Genomic DNA, 24,143 nt, shown 5'->3' on the forward strand with positions numbered 1-24,143 from the left:
TATATATATATATATATATATATATACAACTGTACTTGGCTAATTAAATAAGTTAGAATGACTTAGAGAAACTATTACTGAAATGTTTAGATAATTAGTTTGAATTAACAACTATAAACACATTTGGTTTGTAGCGTAGAATAGACTTACCAGAACCATTTAGAATTAGAAAGAATTATCTCTGCGTGATCACATATTTATAATTTGTAATAATTTAAAAGTAAGACATCGTAGTTATTGTTTGTTTACTGTTAAGCACAAAATTACACAATATTCTATCTGACTTGTAACCATCGTTGGTATCAAAACTCGATTTTTAGCGTTATAAGCCCTTAGACTTACCGCTGAGCCACTGATGGACAGGACTTTGTAGGTTATAGAAGTAATTTCATGTATTACGTGAAAAAATTATTGTTACGAACCTTTTTAAAAGCTGAAAGTCAGCAATGAACTTATTAATATAAAACTTTGGCTAAATAATATTTTTTACAAGTTTGTTAGGCTAAATGTTACAATTTTACTTAATCATTTGCAGAAGTTTGTAAAGTTAAATTCTGAGCTTTACATTTAAAAATTACATCACAACAGATCATTCAAAACTTAAAGGCAAGTTTAAGTTAGCAGCTTGTGTAGGTAATTCCATCTCATGTTCCTAGTACCATTTATATTAATTAAATTGGAGCTCAAATGAGCAGGGAAATAAGAATAAACAAATACTAACAAATAACACATCTTTTGAACTTTACTTCAACCAGTATTCATCATGGCTGGGTTGACATTTAAAACAAATCTAAAGTCAAATGATAGATTGATAATATAACAAGAAAAATAAAAAAATGGGAATTTAAAAATCTGCAAATAGGGATCGTAAAAGAATAGGGAAACAAGGTTGGAGATACTGTAGACATTATTTACTCAAACTAAAAAAAACATATTTTGACTACATGCTGTTACCTAGAATTACATTTGCTGGAGTCAAATATGAATTTCTAGTTTGGGTAAATTATGTCTGCAGTATCTCCAACCTTGTTTCCCTATTTTTTTTACGATCACTATTTGCAGATTTTTAAATTCCCATTTTTTTATTTATCTTGTTTGCTGAATTTTTTATGCTTATTTATAGACAAAGGATTACTTGATATGATAGTTAATCTTATACACTGTAATGATAATGAACATAGCTAGCAGCTAGCTGACACAGTCCATGATGATTTACTGTAGCTATTGGCTGTTTGATCGCATTAGTTCGAGATGTAAAATGTTAAGCTGCAGCTGGAGATTGTCATGGAGATTTGTTTGAAAATATAGTGAACATTTAGAGTTTCTGTGTAACTAAGTTTTCTATATATAATGCATAGCAATGGGCAAATATATACCTAGACTAAAACACAATCCTCATTAAGCACATATAAAATTTTACCAGTAAAGTGGCAGAATTTTCAAATATACGTCTAAAACATCGGTTTAAATTTACCTTCGTTTCTTTTAACGTATTTATTCTATGAATGTGTGTAATATAATTAATATTATGTGTATTGATTCTTTTTTACTCTTTTATTTCATATATAATTTAGGGATTGACTCCCTAAAATCACCGATTGTATAGTGTGCAAAGCATGGAGTATCTACACGTTACAGTCAATAATGTTGATGTATTACTGACTAGTAATTCCTGTTTCATCCTGCACTTAAGCTTTTTAAAGGAACACTAGAGTTATGCTGTTTTTAGCTTTTTTAGCTTATGTAAAATATAGAAGAAACAAATCGACTTTACAAAATTCGTAGTACCTTATTTAGTTTTCTACAAAAGGTTTGGGTGCAATATACCAAGCCGTTTTTGTTGTAGGCTGGCAAGAAATAATAATAATAATAAGAAAAAGAATTACAAACGGGCTGTTTGAGCGTTTTTTCTTCTTCTTGTAAGTCTGGCATGTTGGCTTTTTTGAGTATTTTTATGTGTACGGCCTTAACAGTGAATAGTAAAGGTTTTAAAGTGTTGCTTGAACTGAATTTTTACTGTTTAAGGTGCTTTTGACCCGAATGTTCTTTAGGGTTTTGTGTAGTTCCTTGCGATCCCTATTATAAACCACTATCGTGGTTCGTGATATTGGTTTGTTTAGTTTTGTACTGTGAATGCATTTTTTGAATAGTAGTTCATGATTAATACATGGTTAACTGCATTAAAAGTAAATCTATTCTTTCATTATCAAACAATGTAAAAACTTAGAAACAAAAAGAATATAGATAATGATTGGTATAACCAAACAATACTTCCAGTTTACGGTTAATGAGTAACAACAGGTGAAACAAACATGTTGAATTACAGCTATATGTATAGTAATTGATATATTTATATACTGTTTATTGTGATGTTTCCATTACGTTTTGTTTTAACTCGTGTGATAAAGCGAAATGAATATTACAATTTAACTTACCGTATACATATATTTCCGCTACTTGTATTCCTACGGGATTTTTGGCCAAACACTTATAAATTCCCAAGTCCACATCTTGGAGATTGTGAATCTTAAATATACTTTCAATTTGATTTTCCCGGGCAGGTCTTTCATTGATGTCGTACTTCTTCCCTAAAGTAAAGCTAGTTCCACCATCTTTAACCCAATAGATTCGTGAAGAAGGAAAGGAATCAACCACACATGTTAAGATGGCTGTTGTTTGAAGTTCAACTTCGAGGAAACCGTTAGGGACAATTATTACTGGCGAATCTGAAATAGTAAATTGAGGTGCTGATACTTCTTTAAGATTTTATAAAAACCTTTTTTGTGTAATGTTATAATTTCCCATATCTTGTTTGTTTGTTTGCTATTAAGCATAAAGCTACCCAATGAGCTACTTGCATAATAAAAATATCGTTTTGTAAATACTTTTGTATTAGTGCCAAATTATGTTTCTTTCTAAAGAAGGGTTGAAAATCTTAGTTGGATATGTTATAAAATAAACCGGTGGACTGTACAGATAATTGTGGAAATGTTGTTAGTGCTTACCATAGTAGATTAACAAATGCTATGAATTGATTGATTTTTTAATATACATTAATTTCGACTAACGACTGGGTGCTTAGAAAAACTCTTAACTTAGGATTTTGTCATAAGTAAAAGTATCTTGAAGATATATCAACATTGCGGTAAAATTTAAACTATGAAATTTTTGTCACAGATACAGTCCAGCAATTTGACTGGATGTGGAAATTTGTCTCATGTGATCAAGACTTCTCGAAAATGTGATGTGTTGTGATAACATTAGCATGAAAATAAAATGATCACAAATACATTTCAAGGTATTTTGGCCCAATACGTATTCCCAGTAAGAACAATGCACAATATCATCTGTTTTGGTTATGATAGATGTGATTCACTCAACACTACCGGAGTACATCTGATATCACGGCCAGTCTGATGAGCTTCGCTCAACACTACCTGAATATATCTGATATCACGGCAAGTCTGAAGAGCTCTGATAATGAATGAAATGCTTCGTTGGCAGTTACCTTACGTAGGGCCCGGCATGGCCAGGTGGATAGGGCACTCGACTCGCAATCTGAAGGTCGTGGGTTCGAATCCCCGTCCCACCAAACATGCTCGCCCTTTCAGCTGTGGGGGTGTTATAATGTGACGGTCAATCTCACTATTCGTTGGTAAAAGAGTAGCCCAAGAGTTGGCGGTGGGTGGTGATGACCAGCTGCCTTCCCTCTAGTCTTACACTGCTAAATTAGGGACGGCTAGCGCAGATAGCCCTCGTGTAGCTTTGCGCGAAATTCAAAAACAAACAAACAAACCTTACGTAGATGCTACAATGTACTTGTTTTACTGAAAATATGTATTGAGAGTATTAAAAATGAAATATTTGATGATATTTCTAATCTAGAAGAGGGTTATTCGAATATTATATGAAAGTTTTGCACCTCACCGCAGTTACAAACCGTAGTGCCGCAAGGGAACATGTTTAGCACATTTATTTACTTACGGCGTATTCTCGACACTGCAATAATAGCAAGGTTGCTTTTGGTTGATCTCTATCTGAGGAAGAATAGTGAGTTTGTTAAATGATGCGAGCAAAAGGACACAACATTTTGGAGATGTAAGCCTTCAGTATTATTTATTGAAGCAGAAAGAAATTATGCAAAAGAGTGTTTAGGAAAGACAACCCTATGAAGTAACGCTCCAAGCCAATTAGAAGTAATGCTTCCATCTGCAAATTGAAGGTTACGGCTACAAAAGAGAACCGCTCTACCCAAAAAGCCATTGTGATGAAACTAAGCATATCTCCTGGTACTGTCAATAAGATAATAAAGAATTGAAGCTTTAACGTAACGAAGTCTCTCAAACCAAGATACATAAGCTTCTAATCACACCTGGAAATGAACGGATGTTTTCTTAAAACCGATGGCCAAAGAAATTGGAATCCAGTAATCGCATTTGACCACATACCTGCCAAGTTCTCTGACGCAATTTTAAATGGCTTTAGTACCTTTAGCTTGCTTATATGTATTTCTGGAAGCCAACATCTATTTACAGTGGAGGATCGGTGGAGAAATTGTCAAGGTCTGTGGTCCAGGATTAACTTCTTCATTCTTGGCAGAAGCTTGTTACAATGGGAATTGTGATATAAGTCAATAAAGTGCGACCACGACCATAAGCGTGAGCATTCTAAGGACCTATGAATGAAAGCACAGAAAAATATGTTAAAATATGTCTTTGACGATCAATAAGCAGTTGTAAGTAAAGCACAGAGCACAAAACATCATTCCTATAAAGTGTTATTATTAACATTAGTATTGAATTGTTTCATTATTTGTGAGACCTTAAAATAGTCTTTGTTATAAATTGTTGGTTGAAGAATACGGATTGAGTTTTTTTTCATTGATTTTAATTGTTAAACACTGAAAATTGTTCCTTATTAGGATGGTGTATTTATTACTGATTAAAGGTTTATCTCTTTAATCTTACAACGTGTTTTAAATAATACATGTCAACGTCAACGGATATTGTTTCTGTAACGATTTTCATCAATAAAGAAATATGTAAATATTTATAATTTCTCGATTTTACTTCTTAACAATTTAGTTTTTTGTGTGTTCTTTTAATTCATCTTTCAACAGCTTAATGTTTTTTGGTCAGTCCCTAATGGCTTAGGAGATTACAGCACTAAGTCCTTAGAAAACTATTGGAGGGATTAGCAGCCTTTCTTGTTTGCCTCTGTGGAGATTAAGAAAGTCATTACGATTATGAGACACTGTAATCCGATATAAGTGTTTGGAGTGATTTTTGAAAAAGGGATATAAAAGTTATGTAGAATAAAAAGACCGTGAGATGTAAGAGAGAATGAATAAACCAATGGACGAGCAAGGTAAGAAGTAATATGCTTCATTCTAAATCTATGTGTTGTAGACATAAACAGCAGTTAGTTATATATATTAGTACGAGTCAATTCCTGACTGCAATAAAGACAACCTTAATAAAGTTGAAGAGAAAGCGAAGTGCGAGTTTAGCACGATCTTAAGAAAGTGGTGTCAAAAACGGTCTACAGTAATTTTATAAAGTATCATGACGTGTGTGTTAATTAAATCAAAATACAACCACATCCTAAACATTACTAGAAAAGTCTAATAATTTGAATAATTTGCCGTGTTCCCCATCCATAGTTCCTGAAGGTCAAATTGTGAAAACATTATATCCTGACATGAAACAATACTTCAACATAGTACAACACAAGAAAAATCCTAATGAATGGTTATAATACAAGTGTGAAAAACGAAAAATGGAGGCATTTTCCTGTCAGTTTGTGTTTACTTGGTTCTCGTAGGTAGGCTACAGACAGTCAATTATATGAGTTGTTATGTGTAAAATATTTAAAACGATAGAAATACTTCAGTTGAGCTACAAAAAACATAATGCGACTTCTCGTTATACTAATACTATGCTACTATTAATAATATGGCAATATTACTGTATTCATGGCAAAGCTAATAAGGTTATATGTCGTCGTCTTCAATTTTGAGCTAATGACTACAGGGAAGGTAGCCAATCAGTAACGCCCATTTCAAGATTAAGGGATTGATTGTAACTTTTATAAAGCTCCAGTAGCTTAAAGTGCGGGGAATATAGTGTGGTGTTACACAGATTCGAGTTCGGCTCGTCAGCATCGAAACCTAGGGCTTTACCACAGTGCAACCCGCTCGACATCATTAAAAATAATCGGATTTACGTATAAATGCGAATTATTAACAATAATAGTTTTATAATTCTCATTGTCTAGTACATTGTCTTCTTAAATCTATTGGATGTAGTTAGGGCGAAGCTTCAGACGCGCTGCCAGAGGGCGCTACATGTGTCCGACCTCAGAAAGGGAGAGAATGGGGAAACGGTGACGTCATAGTTCCACAAAATGTCACCAGAGGGGCGCTGCTAGGGGCGCTTTGTTAGGCCGACATTACAGGTGGCCATGACGTCAGAGACGATGATGCACACGTCATGTATCAATGTGTCTCAACATGACAATAATTAATACAATCGGCATAAACACTAATATATTAGTTCTATACAATTCCTGACCATTTATATGTAAAATGTCCAGACAAAGACGTTTATTTAGATATCATGCAATGATCTAAAACCTAGTGTTTCACTAGTTTGACTTTATATTCATATAACTTGACAAAATAATTCATTTACACATGTTTTACAAAGGTGGGTGGTGTTCTACATATACCTAGTGCTACTCAAACAAATTGGTTTTTGATATGTCTCAACATGCGATTACGTCGTCAATGTTCAAAATAAAACTATTATTCAATAATATAACTATTATAACAGTGATACATATGTCAGTTTTAAATCACGCATTCATTTGAGCTAAACAAATAACTTACAGTTATCTATCATGAAATAATTTTATCATACCTATTGTTTTATAAATATTGAATGAATAGATTATAGTTTTCGTTTGTTAATAAACTCAGCAGGAAATCATTTTGCTACATAATAAATGTGATTAATCACTATTATAGAAGAGCAAAACCTACTTTTTTTCATAAATCTTTGAGGACTGAGCTTTCTTCTACATTAGAGATGTAACTTACATGATATATGCATTCAAAAACCACAATTTCAAGTAGGATCTGACGTCCTTAACATTGAACAAACATCAAATAACACTTCACCTGCTTACATTATGTTGACCTTTTACTGAGAAGAGAGGAGCTGATAGAATTGAAAGTTCAGTTTGGTCACAGTCTGACTTGTTTGATATTCAAGGCCACTGATCGGCCTGGTTTTAGAAAATATACAGGACAGAATGTCAAGTTTAGAAATATTTTTTTGACTATTAGTGTTATCTAAAACAGATAACATTTCCATTGAATGTATGCAAACTTTTATTAAAATAAAGTAAATTTTAACACATTGTTGCTATGCACATTATATTCAATATTGAAAATAAAGTTTACATAAATGTAATATTCACCATACTTTAACTAGAGTTTTTGAATGTTACTTAATGTAAATGTCAGTAAGCATAATTCTCTCACATTACATAGTGAAACAAAACATTAGATGTGTATTCACGACATTTCACGGGACATTTCAGTTAGCGTACAATTATTGTATATTTTCTGGTCAATTCTGTGGCCAACAAATGGTAATAAGTTCAATCAGTTTCAGTCGGCTTAGAATAATTTTTCAAAATTAAAGATCTATTAAATTCTAATTTACGATATTTACATAAACATGTGAAATTCACCAAAAAGAACTGTCAAAGGTGGACTTGTAACAAAATAATACTGCAAGGACCATATTTGTTTATGTGTGGATGATATTTATATATTATACTTATTATCGTTTTCGACATGCGTCGAAACGAAACTTCTATCTAAATTTGGATCCCATAAAGATAGTAATGATATGTTTATTCATGATTTTGTTGCAAAATGTTTTCAGGTAAATATATCCTTAATAGATGTGTCTTTTTATGTAGATCAGATTGCAAAATCTTTATTGTGAGAAAATTAATAAATTGTTAAAAAAATATTGTGTCCAGATTTTTTTATTATAATTATGTTACCAAAAATATTTGAAATAGTTACTTAATTTATAATTAAAGATTCAAACAGTAAGTTTTAATTATTGCATGGTATTTAAATAAGTATCTTTTCGTGGACATTTTATATATAAATAGTCAGGAAATGTATAGGACTTATTAATTAGTGTTAAGAATTTACATTTAAGTGGTCAGGAAATGTAATTAACTAATGAATTAGTGTTTTAAACTGATTGTAATAATTATAGTCATGTTGAGACACGTTGATACATGACCTATGCATCACAGTCTCTGACGTCATGGCCACATAGCACAGCGTCTCTAGCAACACATCCTCTGGTGGAACTATGATGCAACCGTCCGTCATGGTTGTCTTGTCATGGCGGCCTAATAACACGCCCTGGTGACATTTGATGGAACTATGACGTCATCATCTCCCCTTATTTCTCTCTCCGAAGTCGACATGCATATAGCGCCCTCTGGTAGCTCGTTTGAAGCCTCGCCCTAACTACTATTTGTTGATATGAAACCATATGACATTTCAGTACAGTAATTTATTTGTTCTCCGTATATGTTTCAAATATCGCTTGGTAGGTTTCTTATGTGATATACGTTATCAAAGTCTGTGGGATTTAGAATGAAACGTTTTTATACTTGCTACTAGAAATATTAACACAGAAGAGCATGATGCCTTATTATATATCTATCTGTTTCTGATGAAAGTTTCCCACTTGTCATCCTCTGATTATTATGAAACTTTCAGTGGTTATTGGTTATGTCTATGAGGGATTCTCAAACCCATTTTCTCATTTTTACGAGTTTGATACTCATTTCAGTTATCCGCCTTCCTACTGCTTTAGTGACTACTTTCAGAATGCTAATCGCCAGGAAACTTTCAGGTGCTCTTGGGTCTCAAGGATATCTAGAGGAACAAGGTATATAATATGTCGAAAATACTTACACTATTATTAAGAAACTAGCCAGAAGGGGTGAGTTTTAGACAATTTTATGCCAGTATTTAGTATATTTGCATGGTGAATGACGCATACGCACGCCATGAAGACAATATAATAAATGTCGCGCATAGCATGGGAGATTTACTGAAAGATTTAATGCCAATAAACACATATTCTAAACCTATTTCTTGTCCGAAAAATAATACTTTTATTCTAATCTATCATAACTGCATACTGTGAAGTGCTGCGTATTTTATAGCTGTTGGATAGATTTCCTCATAAGCTTACTTTACACAGTGAAATGTATATTTAGTTCGCTAAGCACTTAATGCATGTGTATATTTGTGCGTACGTCTGTGTAAGAGTGACTTGCATGCATTTTAATGCTTCTGCATCAGAAATGCTACTCGATCTTTTAATAAACCATGTTGTATGTTCAATGTCTTTCTTACAGCACACAGAAATTCATTTAACTGGAATGAATTCTCAAGGTGGGCACAATGATATATGAAGGGTTTAAAGTGGCTGTTTATGTCTCATTAGTGTTATCTATTTTCCAAGCCTCATGATATCAGAGAACTATATCGTTGAATGAATGAGTTGCGTTTTGAGTCTTATTTTATAAGTATTCACTCTTTCGTATGAAATAAAGTCCAGAGTTTTGTTTACACATCCGCGAACATTGTTCTCAGTGAGTTATGACTAAGAAGATTGTATTAAACATTTTCAATACTAAATTAATCTCGATGAAGGGATTTTAAACCAACCAGTGTTAAATATATTTTAATGCAAAGAGTTGTGATTTATGGAATTTCGTACAAAGTTACTCGAGGGTTATATGCGTTAGCCGTCCCAATTATGAAGTGATAGACTAAAGAGGAGGCAGCTAGTCAAAGTAACCCACCGCCAATTCGTGAGCTACTCTAATTCAATAGTGGGATTTGACCGTCACTTTTATAACGCATCTGTGACTCCAAAATGCGAATCGCTAATTTCTTTCAGCGTTAACAGCGCAAATACCACGGAGCCTTAGATCTACAGTCCAACACTAACCATTGAATCACTCTCAGCTCAGTGCGTTCTTTTGTTTGCTTGAAGTTAAACATAACGCTACACATTGGGCTATCTGTGCTCTGCCCACCACGGGTATCGAAACCCGGTTTTTAGCGTTATAATTCCGCAGACATACCGCTGTGCCACTGTGGGGACCAGCTCAGTGCAAAGAGAGGGAGAATAGGCCATTTGAACACCCTTTATATTACATGTTTATTGCCATTATAACATTTATTAAGTTGGTTAACAGGTTTTATGCCCACAAATAAAAAACAGGATTTTTTGCATAAACAAAGCATGATTCATTTTACCATGCTATTATGTTACAAGCTTCGGTCCTTGTCAAGGTAGCTTAAGAAGCGTACAGAATAGCACTTAAAGTAACATCAACGAATTCCTACAAAAAATACAATTGTTGGACAAATGTAGGAAAATGAATATGTTCTACTTTAGACATATAATTAGATCTGAGGAAAATGAAATGAAGAAGAACAAGAGGAAAGCAGACACTCATTTAGCTTGATGACATTGGTAAATGGATTGGAGATGAGAGCTTGAATTAGGAAAGTTGATAATGACAGCGAGGAGTAGAGAACAATCGAGAACCATAGTCGTTGACCCTCAAAATTAGGAAGGACATCGTGATTGATTGTCTGATAAAGACTTTCTCCAAACTTATAAAATTTACTGTAAATTTTGTATATTGGAAACTGGTGGCCAAATATTGGAAATAGAAGGTAAATTGTTTATGAAAATAAAACGTACAAATAGCACATGTCTAATGATTTAACACATGAAATTTTAACGGAAATAATAACTTTGTTTTTTTTTTTGTTGGAGTAATATCAGTAACACCTTAGGCAAGGTTTCATAATGTTTTGACATTTATAGACGCTTTTATGTGTTCTACTGTTCAACTTAGAATCACACTTCTCCACAGTTACTGTACAATGCAGTAACGTTTTGTGTTCATTGTAATTTTTCGTTTTACTATCTGGCATTCAGAAACTGGCCTATTTGTGTAATGTACAATGAAGTCTTGAAATTGTTTTACTAAATGAACCGTTTATCAATATTATGCTTAAGTATGCTGTTTTAAGTCTTGAAACTGTAAAAGTGTTATTTTACGAAACTGACATTTTCTTGGAGCAAAAGCTTTGTGTGATGTCTTGACAGATGTGGAACTATATTATTAGTCAGAGTTCCTTAGGGCACTGATTAGGTGTTTGAGGTTTGAGAAACTCAATGGGGTGAATTACACAAGCCTGCGATGGTTTTGTCTTGAAATTTTTACATGTTCTGCAGTAACTTCTGTACGCTGAATCCGAAAATGATATCCATTTTCTCCATCATATACATATATTTCACAAAACGTCATAACGCAATACATAAAAGAAAGACCACAACACGTAGTTTTGAGAGTAAAAGACGTAGATTTCACAAAAATCAGGATGAATGATATGCATATTCGTTTGATATCAATGTTTTTCCCTTTTCTTCAGTTTGTTTGTATTTTTTGTTAACAAACATCATAATAATATTATTATATTCGAAATCTGCTTAGTTGAATCATGGAAAATCCGTTATTAAAACCAAAACAATTTTTATGAAGTAGTTGATATAGTGTGAGCATTGTGTTTAGTACTTACCGTGTTTTATTACATGATGAGACTGAAAAAAAAATATATTTTTTTAAAAACACACACCGCTGTTTATAACATCGTGAACGAAGCTCAGACTTTCCGGTTAAATTATAGAAAAATGGTATATCAATTCAACGTTTGAATCATACTCACTCAACAGATTTACGTGAGCCACGATACACTGTATAGTTGTTTTCATACTGGCATTATGACGTGAAAGAAAATTGTTCAAACGTAACACTATTCAGATCTTCCTTTCAAACGATTTAATATTATTCCTATGATAGATTTGGACATCTTTCTGGCGACGGTTCGGAAAGAGAAGCTTGTCATACATTATTATACAGAAGTTAGAACATTCTGTACTCAACTTTTCTAATCTTTCATACGTTTTAAGTATATCGAAAATCATACATTAATTAACTTTTTATTATTATATGTGTACATTTTATGTAGCATTGTGATCAAATGTTCTTATTTCATTTTTTATGACTATATAATATTATATTTAAATTGTACTATATAGACATTGTGTGCATAGAATTGAACAATCCAAGAATATTCAAAGTACAAGTCTTATGCACTAGTCAATATGTTCAGATATAAAAGGTCTACTGAAAGTTTGTTATTAAATTCAAAAGAGATCGCAATGCCTTGTTCACTATTTTAGATAGATTTTCATGGTGCATCCATATGGAAGTCACTTCTTTCTCATGGTGAACTTGCTACATTTTGAATCGAGTATCCGAGTTTCTAAAAATACATATCAATAAAATACATTCATTCAGAGAAACAGATTTTTCCAGAAATTCAACTTTCATGAAATACTCCAAGAGAAACCGCTATTTCGAAAAAGACGCACATATAAGAAACATTCAGAGTAACCGAGTCGCCTAAAATATATTCATAAGATAAATTTAAAGTAAATGACTATCAAAACTTCTTTTTATGAAACTCTCAATATAAGTGTTATAAAAGCGGTTGCTTTGTGACACATTCTGAGAAAATAAAAACATTTCTGAAAAAATTGAGAAACGTTTCCTGTATGATACGTTTAGAGTTACCACTTTCCATTTCAAAGTAAGCCCAACTAAAGATAAAATCACTTTATCAATATCTAAAGTAACCCTATTGTTGAGTACACCTTAAAAACTAGAGAGAATGGAGAGCGAAAGAGACGTTTTTTATTTTGTATACTGAGCTAAAACGTTAAATCTTATATTATATAAATTCAATACTCGATTTGTTATACCTACATTTCACATAGAGCATAAGTCTCTTGCTGACGGAAGGAGGTACACCATTTACAGCAATACAAAGATATGCTCCAGAGTGCTCTCTGGTGATGTTGACGAGAACTAAATGTTCACCTTCGTAACTGTTCACTGCAATATAAAAATCCTGTCACTATTTTTGTTGTTTACGTTAACAAGATATCAAATGAAAAGAACTAGCATTTACGATGCTTTTATACAACAGATATCAACTTAATACATTAAACTTTAATTGTTTTCTTAACTTGACATTTGACATAAATTAGAATTATCTACGTATTTTCTGCGTTAAAAACATTAAAATTAATATTATGATCGTGCATTATATACTTTTATAACTATAGTAGTTTGATTACTAAATATACCTCATGACGTTGTTGATGTAGTTTTACCAAACGAACCGTTAGTTTTTCTAGTCTTTTCATCTGGTTTCATTTAGAAGCGGGACGTAGATCGCAGAAACGTCAATAGTAACGACTGAATGAATACCAGTTAGATAAATACTTAAAAGAACCATTTATCCTGTAGTCAGTCATGATATTCCCTCCTGGGAACGTGTGTATTTTTCATACACAAACTATCGTATTCTAGTAATAAAATCAATTTTTATTTATTTAACTATTTTGTAGTTTAATTGGTAGATTTTTAACAAACTAAAACGAAAAAAGTGGCAGTATTAAGTCCGTTTATTCTTTTGTTTTAGACAATAATTAAACAGATTGTATTTGAATTGAACAAAAAGTTAGGGTGACAATCCATTAAGTAACGACGTTTTGTGAAATTATAAAAAAAATATTTTAAAATCATGAAATTAAAAACTGTTGCCAAAGGATTGCAGGAAAAAAAAGGCAAATTTACAGATTCTATTTTAGCATGTCCGATTTATATGGGAATTTGTACCTTAGAGTATAAATACACATTTATTTAGTTCTTACAGTCTAAAGTAAAAACAATAAAAGACAAAATAACATAAGGAACACAAGTATACAATTACCAAAAAAGTATGCAGTGAAGCATTATTAATTGACTTAACTGTTTGTTTAGTATTTTGTTGCTAGACTAGTATTAAACTTACCTATCACTTTTTGTTTTTAATGGTTCACTGTTAATTTAACAACAATGGAACACCAAACTCCTAGAATTTTTAACACTGTTTATGCCATGCAGTACATGTGTTCAGCAATGTTTTGAGAAAGTTAACATCCAATACGCTCCCTTAGCTAACCTAAAGCTCTTATTTGGATCCAAATTAATCGCTCTGGGATGTTCTAATATAGTACCTGAAGAATTGGTAAGACATAGAATATACAGAAATACTCACGAATCAACCTTATATAATATACATTTAGAATTTTATTTAAAAACCAACCAACGGTCCTAAATAAACGCACACTACGTATTTCCACGTCATTCACATCATCCCCATGAATGTCAAAAACAAATGGTGTGCAACATATAAATACAATAAAGTCATTGTCGTGTGACTACTAGTTTACATGTTGAATAAAGATGACGCCATTTACTTACTTTCTCATTTTCTAACACTTCATTAAAAATTTACTAATACTAAATCGACTAAATATCCTATCAATGTGGGGGATAGTATCACAGAATATTTATAAATTTTATTATCAGGAATTATATTTTTCTGAAAAGAATTAGATTGATTTGATTAGGTTTATTACTTTCCAAAATTGACCACAGAGAAAGTTTATTTCATTTACGTAAGATTTAAAAATAAACAATCTAACCCTACGATGTAATTAATAAACAACTTAGTCCGACTATGTAATTCATATTTTACATAAAAAGACATACATTTGCTCTCTGTTCAAAGTTAATGCATAATTCGTGCAGAGCAGTTGGACCCAGTTGCTTACAAGTGACTTACTTGCTATACTGCGGTAGAGCGTATTGCGTGGAAAAATTCACGCTTGAAAAGATGATGCTACTTACTGCCAAATATATATTTCAGGAATTATAATAAATTATAAGTAACTGTCTTCAACTTTTAATAGGCGCTCTTTATTACACAAAACGTGTTTAATGTAATTAGATTGGATTGTAAAGTACGCTCTGTAATATTAGTAAAAAGTTACTGCTAATAACCATGCTGTTGTTAGGTAAGTAGGAAAATACATAATACACGTTCTGAAACCTTAATGCTCCTTGGAGGTTTGATTGATATAATGCAAACATACTACAGATGAAACTTTTTTTACCAGTTAAGTATTCTTACAGTGTAGTTGTTGTACAGTTGTTCACTTAAAATTATCAGAATGGACGGTAACATTATTTTACATATCTAATACGGTAAATTATTAGAAAATTACAGCAGATAAATTCTCTATCACACCTTTAATTTTTAAACATAACAAAAGAATGGACGTTTATTCAAAATTCAATCTACGAAACACTTTTCTTAGGTTTCCATAGTTAAGTATTTTTTTGCTCCCCAGTGGCACAGCAGTATATCTGTAGGCTTATAACGCTAAAATCCATATTTCGATACCCGTGGTGGGCAGAGAACAGATAACTCATTGTGTGACTTTGCGCTTAACAACAAACAAACAAACAAAATAGTATTTCCTTTTTAAAACATTTGGTTTTGTTAATATTTCGATCAAAAATAATTCAGGTAGTATTCATTGGTAGAGATTTGTGATTTTTGAGATAGTATCCATCTGGAGCGCCATAGTTTCCACATGGTATTCACTTCTAATTATTGTTTTTTGACACGAATCAGCTGGAGATCCATCATTTTCCAGTATCCAACTAGGACTATCAGTTTTATAAGTAATATGCAGCTGGAGCTCTTCAAGTTTGCAAATAATGTACAGCTAAAGTTTCTACATATAGTATACAGCTGGGGCTCCATCGTTTTTCTAGGTAGAGTTAATCTGGAGTTCTTTGGCTTTCCAGATAATGTGCAGACACGGTCCTTGGCTCTCCAGTAAGATTTAAACCTGAACTCCATGTTATCAGAAGTGGTGTGCAGTGGTCTTCTTAGTTTATAATGATCTGCTAAACTACCCTGGGTTTATATATTCAGTTGATGTGACCACCTCAATCTCTATGGCTTCTTAAATAATGTTCATGTGGAGTTTCATGTTTTTTCATATAGTATGTCTGTAACTCTTTGGTTTTTTTACCATATTTGCCCGATTATAAAGCGATGTATTTTGATTAACAATTAGGCTGTAAAATTCATAGTCGCCTTATAATCACGACCGACCACGAGCCCCTTACCCTTACTCTAATCTGTCACATTCCTGAATTTTCAGATAGCACCCGTCTACGCATATGCAGCAGATGTTTGCTCAAGGGCATCGCTTATTTTTGCAACTAATCCACCTGAAGGCTGTTCAGTTATTGTATTGATTTTGTGGACCTAAAAAAGAACGTTATGACACTCAATCTTTTCTTTCTCATGGTTTCTGAAAACGGAGATAGCTCTATAATTGGGCCAATACGATAAATAGTGTCTGTCTAAACACTTTTTATTGTTCCAACTTTATTGACTTTATGAGCCAACTGTCAACTTTTCGGCTGATTTTATGATAATCTCTCTATATATAAAGCAAAAAAAAAAAAATCTCTGTGTCTGTCTGTTTGTCCGTTAAGTAACTACTCCTAGGTCCCTGGGTTAACTTCAACCAAATATTGTAAAATAGTTTTAAACAAGGGGCGTGTTAATAAAGTTTAACGACCCGCCTCCCCATTATTCATTATTGAGCATTTATTATCTTTGTTCCAAGTTAACGTTAACTACATTCATAGATGGCGCTACGTACTTAAACACAAAATACACAAAGTGTGGGGGAGGGAACACGAATGCCATATATATCTCATAGAGTGCGCCAGCACTCCCTATAGAGGAATGCAATGAAAAAATGTCCGTAACTATTGCAATAATATATAATCTCAGCTGAAGTTTCTACTCCAACGGCCACCATAAGGCTGATATGAAGAGCCGTTTTTTGAGTTATGCGCACTTCCTACTTTGACCCGTGACGTTTCAATTTCGGCCTGTAAGACACTTCTGCGGCCAATGACCGTCAAATAATTAATCACGTGAAACATTGTTAAAGAACATTAAGAGCTGTATGTTGAAAGAGAGTAACAGAAAGCACTCCTACCGTCACTACTTTGGCCGATACTTCTTAATAGAAAGTCACTCTGACTATCACACAGTGTATAATATGTTTTAAGTATATGCATACTGAGTTCTTAAATCTTATACAAAACTTTGGGTGAGGTAATAATGAATACCGTAATAATGTGTTATGTAATCAATAAATTGTGCGAAAGTCTGTATTTTTGTGTTATTTTATCATAGCATCCACCCACACATTTTTTAAAGTTCATAACCTGAACAAAGAAGGTACCTCAGCTTGTAGAATATATTTCTAAATAAGTGCTTGAACATAGAAGCTATTTCATATTCATATATAATATGGAAGAATGGCCTAGACGTCATACGTCAAAACTTTCAAATGTGAAAACCTGATACATCCATTAGTACATATACAGGTGGACCATAAGGAAGCCTACCAGATTAATGAATCATTGTTTGATTCAATCAGATGTGCAATATCATTTGTCGTTCTTATAACCACCCAAAGGTGACTGAATAAGTTTTATGTCATTTTACAAGACACTTTCCTTTCTTACAACAATTATTCAAAGTGTTTTTCTTCGTTGAATGGCAGAGTGACAGATTTAATTGTAAAATGGTGCATCAGTATTTGTAAATTCCTCTTGAAGATAAGTTTTATCGTCTTAATATTTGCAGGTTTGAGTGCATAAACTCGTTATTTTATTATACCCTTAACTGGAAAACAAATCTTTCGTAAACATACTTATGGGTCATTCTGCATTTGTACAAATACCGTGAATAAAGCAACAATTTACTTGATTAAATGGCGCCAGACTTAGGAAAAGAGAAGCTTATGGTAAATAATCGTAGATTTTAGAAGCAAGAAAATATTAGCCGAACTTATATATTTTTTAATCTATTGATAAAGATTTCTTTAAGAAATAAGTGGATGAGATATAATCTGTATACACAAAAAGTCATCAGGTGAGTCAGCGGTAAGTTTATGAACTTACAGCTCTAAAATCTGGAGTTCGATTCTTTGTGGTGGATAGATTGCATATTGTGTAGCCTTGCAAAACGACGACGATAACAATGACTTACGAAAAATGTTTCTCGAATTAAAAGAAATATTTTACAATATTGTGAAGAGTATTTCAATTTCAAATATTGTAAATGAACATCTTCAATTCCTTTCGAGTACTTGAACACAAACTTATATTGATATATCAACGTTTCTTTAAAAAAAACACGTCAAATTCACTTTATTGCATCATTTTATCTATCGCAAACAAGTACCTCAAAATCTGTAGCGCGTTATTACGACGAAAACATGGTCTTGAAAATTGTTAAGTCTTAGAAAAAACATAGTCTTAGAACTTAAAAATTGTTAAGAAGCTTTGGAAATCACGCTTGCGATGACAAGATATATTTACGTCAACTTGAGTTCTGATAGCACTCTAAATAATCAAGTTTCTCAAAGACAGAACTGATAATACACATTCTACCCTCCTGGGGTATACTAGAACTTTCCTTTGAAAAGACGATATAGTCTTAATAGTGGCGTTTTAATCAAAGTTCCCGAAGGAATTTAAAATCGTGTGCATATAATTACTTGTCTTTTTATAGCAGTCAAAATGTCATTTACACCTGCACTGTGAAGTTTGGTATGATTGATTATAGTCAAAAAATGCTTTAAAAGATTGTATCAAAATAAAGTTAGCCGAATAATATAAAATGAAATAAAGTTATTGTTCCGACTTAAATTTTAAAAACATTAAAACGAAGGTTTTGATTGTCCTTAAACAGGAAGCTGTATTATGCCTATCACGGGTATCGAAACCCGCTTTTTAGCGTTTTAAGTCTACAAATTTACCGCTGAGCCACAGAGGAGGTAAAAAAGAAGGCATATAAGAAGTATTGTTATGCAAGTGAAAATTATTTGCTTTCTCCAAATGGGTTTACTAGACTAGATAATGTATACAGGATTTAAAAAAAAAGCTCATTTTAATGCTTATAAAACAGTGAAAACAAATTATATGATCCCGATATAATCTTGTTGTTCAACAAGGAAAATGCAACGTAATTTAAAGATATATCTTAAACAGAACTCTTGGGTGAAGCTGGATGTAAGTTGTTTCGGTGAGTCAAAAACTCCAATAAACAATTATGATGGGATTAGGTTTAATTAGAATTTGTAAATGACTGTTTTAGCGCAAACATCTATTATGGGCTATTTGCTCTCTATCCACCACGGGAAATTGAACCCCAGATTTTAGCGTTTTAAGTCTGTAAAGTTACTGCTAACCCACCGGGGGAGGGGGCATTTTTTAAAGTCATATTATTACAAATCCCTTGGCGTTCGTGGATATTTTTGCTTATGGGATGTTCATTTTTATTCTTGTGTAAACTTTTAATGAGAAGATGTATGGCACCAAAGTACCACATTGAGAGTTAATGTAAATTCTTAGTGATTTTACTTTTGAAGTAAAAGTTCTTCAAAAATATTTGGAATGCGTCTTCAAAGTGAAACATTAAATCAGGTTACTTCAACCTTGAGATACATTAAACCCAATTTTTGAGAATGTTGCTTAACATTTACTATAGATAAAGAAACAACTGAAAATCGGAAGACATAAAACAAAAGCTATATATATATATATTCAGTATGAGGTTATTTCAAAATGCTTATTTCAGCAAATTTGTTTAGACTTGTGGATGTACAACGTTTGGTCACTTTACCATAAATGTAAGTACCAATAATAATTGCAGGGCAATATCGCTTAGAGAATAAAACTCAAGGCAGTTTACCCCCTTCTGTAGATGCAAACTGTTTCTACACCTCAGCTTTATATAAATCAATTAAAGTAACATACATGTATTTTTTTGTTTAATCTCAGGTTTTGAATTTTTTCATAAGTAATATAATCAGATATCTCCAGACCCAAGAATATGAAATAATCCCGAACCTAGCGATAACTTAATAAGTTAAATATGCCTGAATGACGCTAATTTCACTGATCTGGTCTCCAGACCATTCTTGACAGATTAGATATTCAGAGAATACGTACAGGTGTCAAACAAAACTTCTAGAAAACCTTTAGATTTTATTACTTACTTCATCACTATACGGTTCTTAGTAAATTGTAAGTTATAGTTTAATCTCTCTGAATTTCTACATAATTCATGATACTTGTATATCGCATTGTAATGTTTGTAATGAAAAAGAAATTAAGTACATTTGTATTTAATATAAAAGTTTTAAAAATATTTCAGGTGGAAAACGCTATATTTGTAATTGTTGTCGTCATACATTTGAATATTTGAGTGAATATTTGCACAGCACTTGCAGTGAATATAGTAGAACACACATATTTATTTCATAAGAAAATATACAGATGACTAAATGAGTGTTTTTCCAAAATTGAAGTTTGTTTGCTTTAAAATTCTGTTAAATAAAAAATCTTTAGAAAAGCCTTTAAATTGCAGTCAAAAGTTTTTCATAAAAAAAGTTACTTCTGTCAACATATCGAAACCTCTAGGTCTGAAAGTAAAACTTCTGATGTGGCAACACTGATTTTTGACACCGCTTGAGCATGTGATATGGCTCACTGTGCGAATGAATACGGTGAAAATAAATAGACACACTGGATAGGTAAATTTCTAATGTTGATACGTATGCGACAGACAACGTCGTGAAATGAGTGATTTTGAGAGACTATAGGCTGCTATAAGTGTGAAACAAGAGGGACTACTCAATAGCCGCGGCTTTAATTAGATCTCAAATCGGTCAAGAGATGGAGCTATAAGCTAAAAGTCTGTACTTGAAAACAACTCGGGACTGTTGTATGAGCCACTATGCTTCGGCTAAAAATCAAGACGTAAAATAGTCACAATGCATGGCCGCATACGTGAGACGTTTCAAAGATACGGGGAACTTAATAATATAATATCTAAAACACATTCATGTTGGCCAAGTTGCTATCAGAGTGACAAAGTTCATTGTTTAGTATTGGTACTTGTTTGTAACGGTTTGTAGGTATCAAAACGTTTCATTTTGTACGATGCAGGTCATTAAAGTACCACATCTACAGTTTCCATAATAATGACATAGTCTACAAGAAATTTTCGAGTGCTGAGTAAATGAGAATCCTCAAGTTCTAATTGAGAAATGACTAAATTTCTCAGGTTGTGTGTATGTTGTACCATTCTTCGTCATGACATATTCCTACATGAAAATGCCTTCATTACGTCCATACTAGCTCATATTGGTATGATATATTATAACACGTAAGTCTCACGCTCTGAAATACTATTTCTTTTTCTGACTTACGAAACACACAAGATGTTTATATGGCTTGAAAATTCAATACAATGACAAAATTACAGATGGTTTTAGTTTCGATTTTTTTTTTAAATCTAAAGGTTTCTTGAATGTATGAATCTGCCTCTTGTCTTTTGCTTACAAAATAAGAGGTAGTGTTGCTCGAACGTCCGGCCTCAAGCGGCTTATAATATGTTGCTCGATGTAAGCTGACCTGGATGATATTTAGGTCGTAAATATAAAAAACTCCTAAGATATTAAAGTAATGTATTAGCAAAACTCAAGGATTGTCGAAGAAGAAAATACTTTTATAAAATTGACTCGCGAGAAAAACCTAACTTAATTTACTTGTTTGACTCTTGTTTTTACTAAGGAAGCTATGGATTTAACTTTCATGCTGTTTGAAAGTCCTACATCTATAAAAACAAATTAACAACGTTTTAGAGGAATGTATACGCACGATTGAACTTTCAACTTCATGGATCATTGAGCGTCCATTGCTACATTTAAATGAAATATTTTGGATAACTTCGTGAAAATAATAAGTAGCAAATGGCCAGCATTGCTATGATAAATTTACGCAAATGGCGAATTCGATGTTTTTTTGCTACAGTAGAGTTAACATCAAAACATCTGGCAGGCAAGTTTGAACACGTTAACTTGTACACGTTTCGGATACTAACGCCTTTTCTTGCTACTTCTGATCTTAATCTTACTTTAATCATGTTTACACATAAGCATTTAAGAAATGTCACCTAACCCTCCCTTACCGATAAGTAACTCTAGAACACGTATTTAGAAAAAAGAGACAGCTGTTTTCTTTAAAAAAAATCAATTCCCACATATTGTAAATAGGGGCAAAAAAGTAATCTCAGGACTCGAAAACAAGCAATAAATAGTTACTTTCACCTTGATTTACATCCGAAAATTCGTATTTACAGAGGATCTATGATACATTGAAGACACCGTTTCATACATTCTTCTCTAATTTGAAAACACAACAACAAAAAACGTTACCTTTTCTTGCAAATTATGTTGTTAAAGAATTATTGTATTTTATCTCTTTTTTCTTCTTCTTTATCATTTAGTTATCAATGGATTACTAGTGACATACTGTAGCATCATAAACGTCCTTTCATTTACTTATGCCAAATGATCCTTTAGGCTTAATGTGATTGTGGCTTAATGCTAAACATGTCAGTTTTTCTTTTTTTATTATTACAGAAACAGAAATACATCATCTACATTTTCAATAACAATTTTAAAGGTTAGGTAGTATTTTGATCTAATCACCAACAAACAATATGACTTTTGAGTTTAATACCACCAGAGAAATATTACAACAATTTAATCTTTCTAAGGTATGATGGCTTTGATAGAAAGTACAAACTATTTTTTTTTATGTTGAAGTCAATTACACTAATTTTATTTTTAAATAACCCTGAGCTTGGACTCGAAAGTACTTCCTACCTCTCGAGACATTTTTTTATAGAAGTAATTCTATGGTTTTTCAAACAGGTAATCGGCACCTAAATAGTATCCTATTTTTAAAGCTTGGATTTATCAATAAAAATCATATTAATGCTGTAATTCCGTGAACAACAAGACAGTTAGGGCCTTAGATTAATTTGACACTTTTCTGGTAACTGCGTTGTCGAGCAATGAGTTAGAGAATAATTATGGTGTACTGCTGTTGCGGGCTTATTATATTGTTACAGCATGTTCAAGGGAGAGCAAGCTTCATGAACTAATCTTAAAGCGTAGTTTAATGACTATATGACTGTAACTTAGATAAAGAATGCATGATGATAACATATGATAATCGAAGTGAAATACTAGCCAAAACAGGTTTACTTCAACATCAATAAATTTATGAAAGTGTTGAACTTTAATATGATAAAGGAGAATAAACATTCTACAAATATCAAGAAAATATTAGGTCATCAAGAAATTAATGTCGCTTTTTTTTAAGATAAAAAAACCCGAACAACTTATATATCAAAACAAAACATTTATTGAATGAAATAGGCTCCATTCTTATCGATGATGCTTTTCCATTTTACAATCAGGTTGTTAATTCCCTGATTAAAGAAATCATTTGGCTTTGTCGATGTCCTCTTTAACACTTTCCACATTTGCATACGTTTTCCTATTAAAATGGTGTTGCAGCGAACGAAAAAGATGGTAATCTGATGGTGCGATATCTGGAGAATATGGTGGGTGGGAGAGAACTTCCCAATCCAACTCCATAATCTTGTGTTGTGTCAAACGTGTCAAGTGTGGACGTGCATTGTCGTGGAGAAGAACACCTTTCCGATTGACGAGTGAAGGGTGTTTCTGATGAAGGGCTTGATTTAAACGTTCCAGTTGCTGACTATAGATCTCTGCATTGATAGCTCCCTGTGAATTGAGGAGTTCGAAATTAATTACTCCTTTGATGTCCCACCAAATGCAAAGCATCACTTTCTACGAATGGAGTCCAGGTTTTGGGGTTAGAAGTGGTTTTTGTCTAGGACTGAGCCATTGTTTTTGGCGTTTAATATTTGCATAGAGAATCCATTTTTCATCACCGGTGACAATTCTGTCCAAAAATGGTTCATACGTTGGAAACGATGATCATCGGGGAGTTTGTGAGGCACCCAAGCATCTTCGTTATGGAGTTTTTCCATATTCCTTAGATGTTTCATATTGTTTCATGAGAGACATGCAATTTCAGGGCCATTTCACGAGTGTGTTGCCTTG

General features: G+C 32.6%; 1 protein-coding gene across 1 annotated transcript in view; it reads right to left on the reverse strand.

Annotated features, from left to right (window-relative positions):
• LOC106467095 (lachesin-like) overlaps positions 1-24,143 on the reverse strand; it is a gene marked incomplete at its 5' end in the record, with an annotated part of 73,022 nt that overhangs the window by 22,129 nt on the left and 26,750 nt on the right. Inside the window, 2 exons of the mRNA XM_022395216.1 lie at positions 2,436-2,726; positions 12,964-13,092. Coding sequence (XP_022250924.1) covers positions 2,436-2,726; positions 12,964-13,092 — 420 coding nt within the window. The remainder of the gene's footprint in view (positions 1-2,435; positions 2,727-12,963; positions 13,093-24,143) is intronic.

The sequence above is a fragment of the Limulus polyphemus genome, unplaced genomic scaffold, assembly GCF_000517525.1.
Source record: "Limulus polyphemus unplaced genomic scaffold, Limulus_polyphemus-2.1.2 Scaffold2486, whole genome shotgun sequence".
NCBI classification, from domain to species: domain Eukaryota; kingdom Metazoa; phylum Arthropoda; class Merostomata; order Xiphosura; family Limulidae; genus Limulus; species Limulus polyphemus.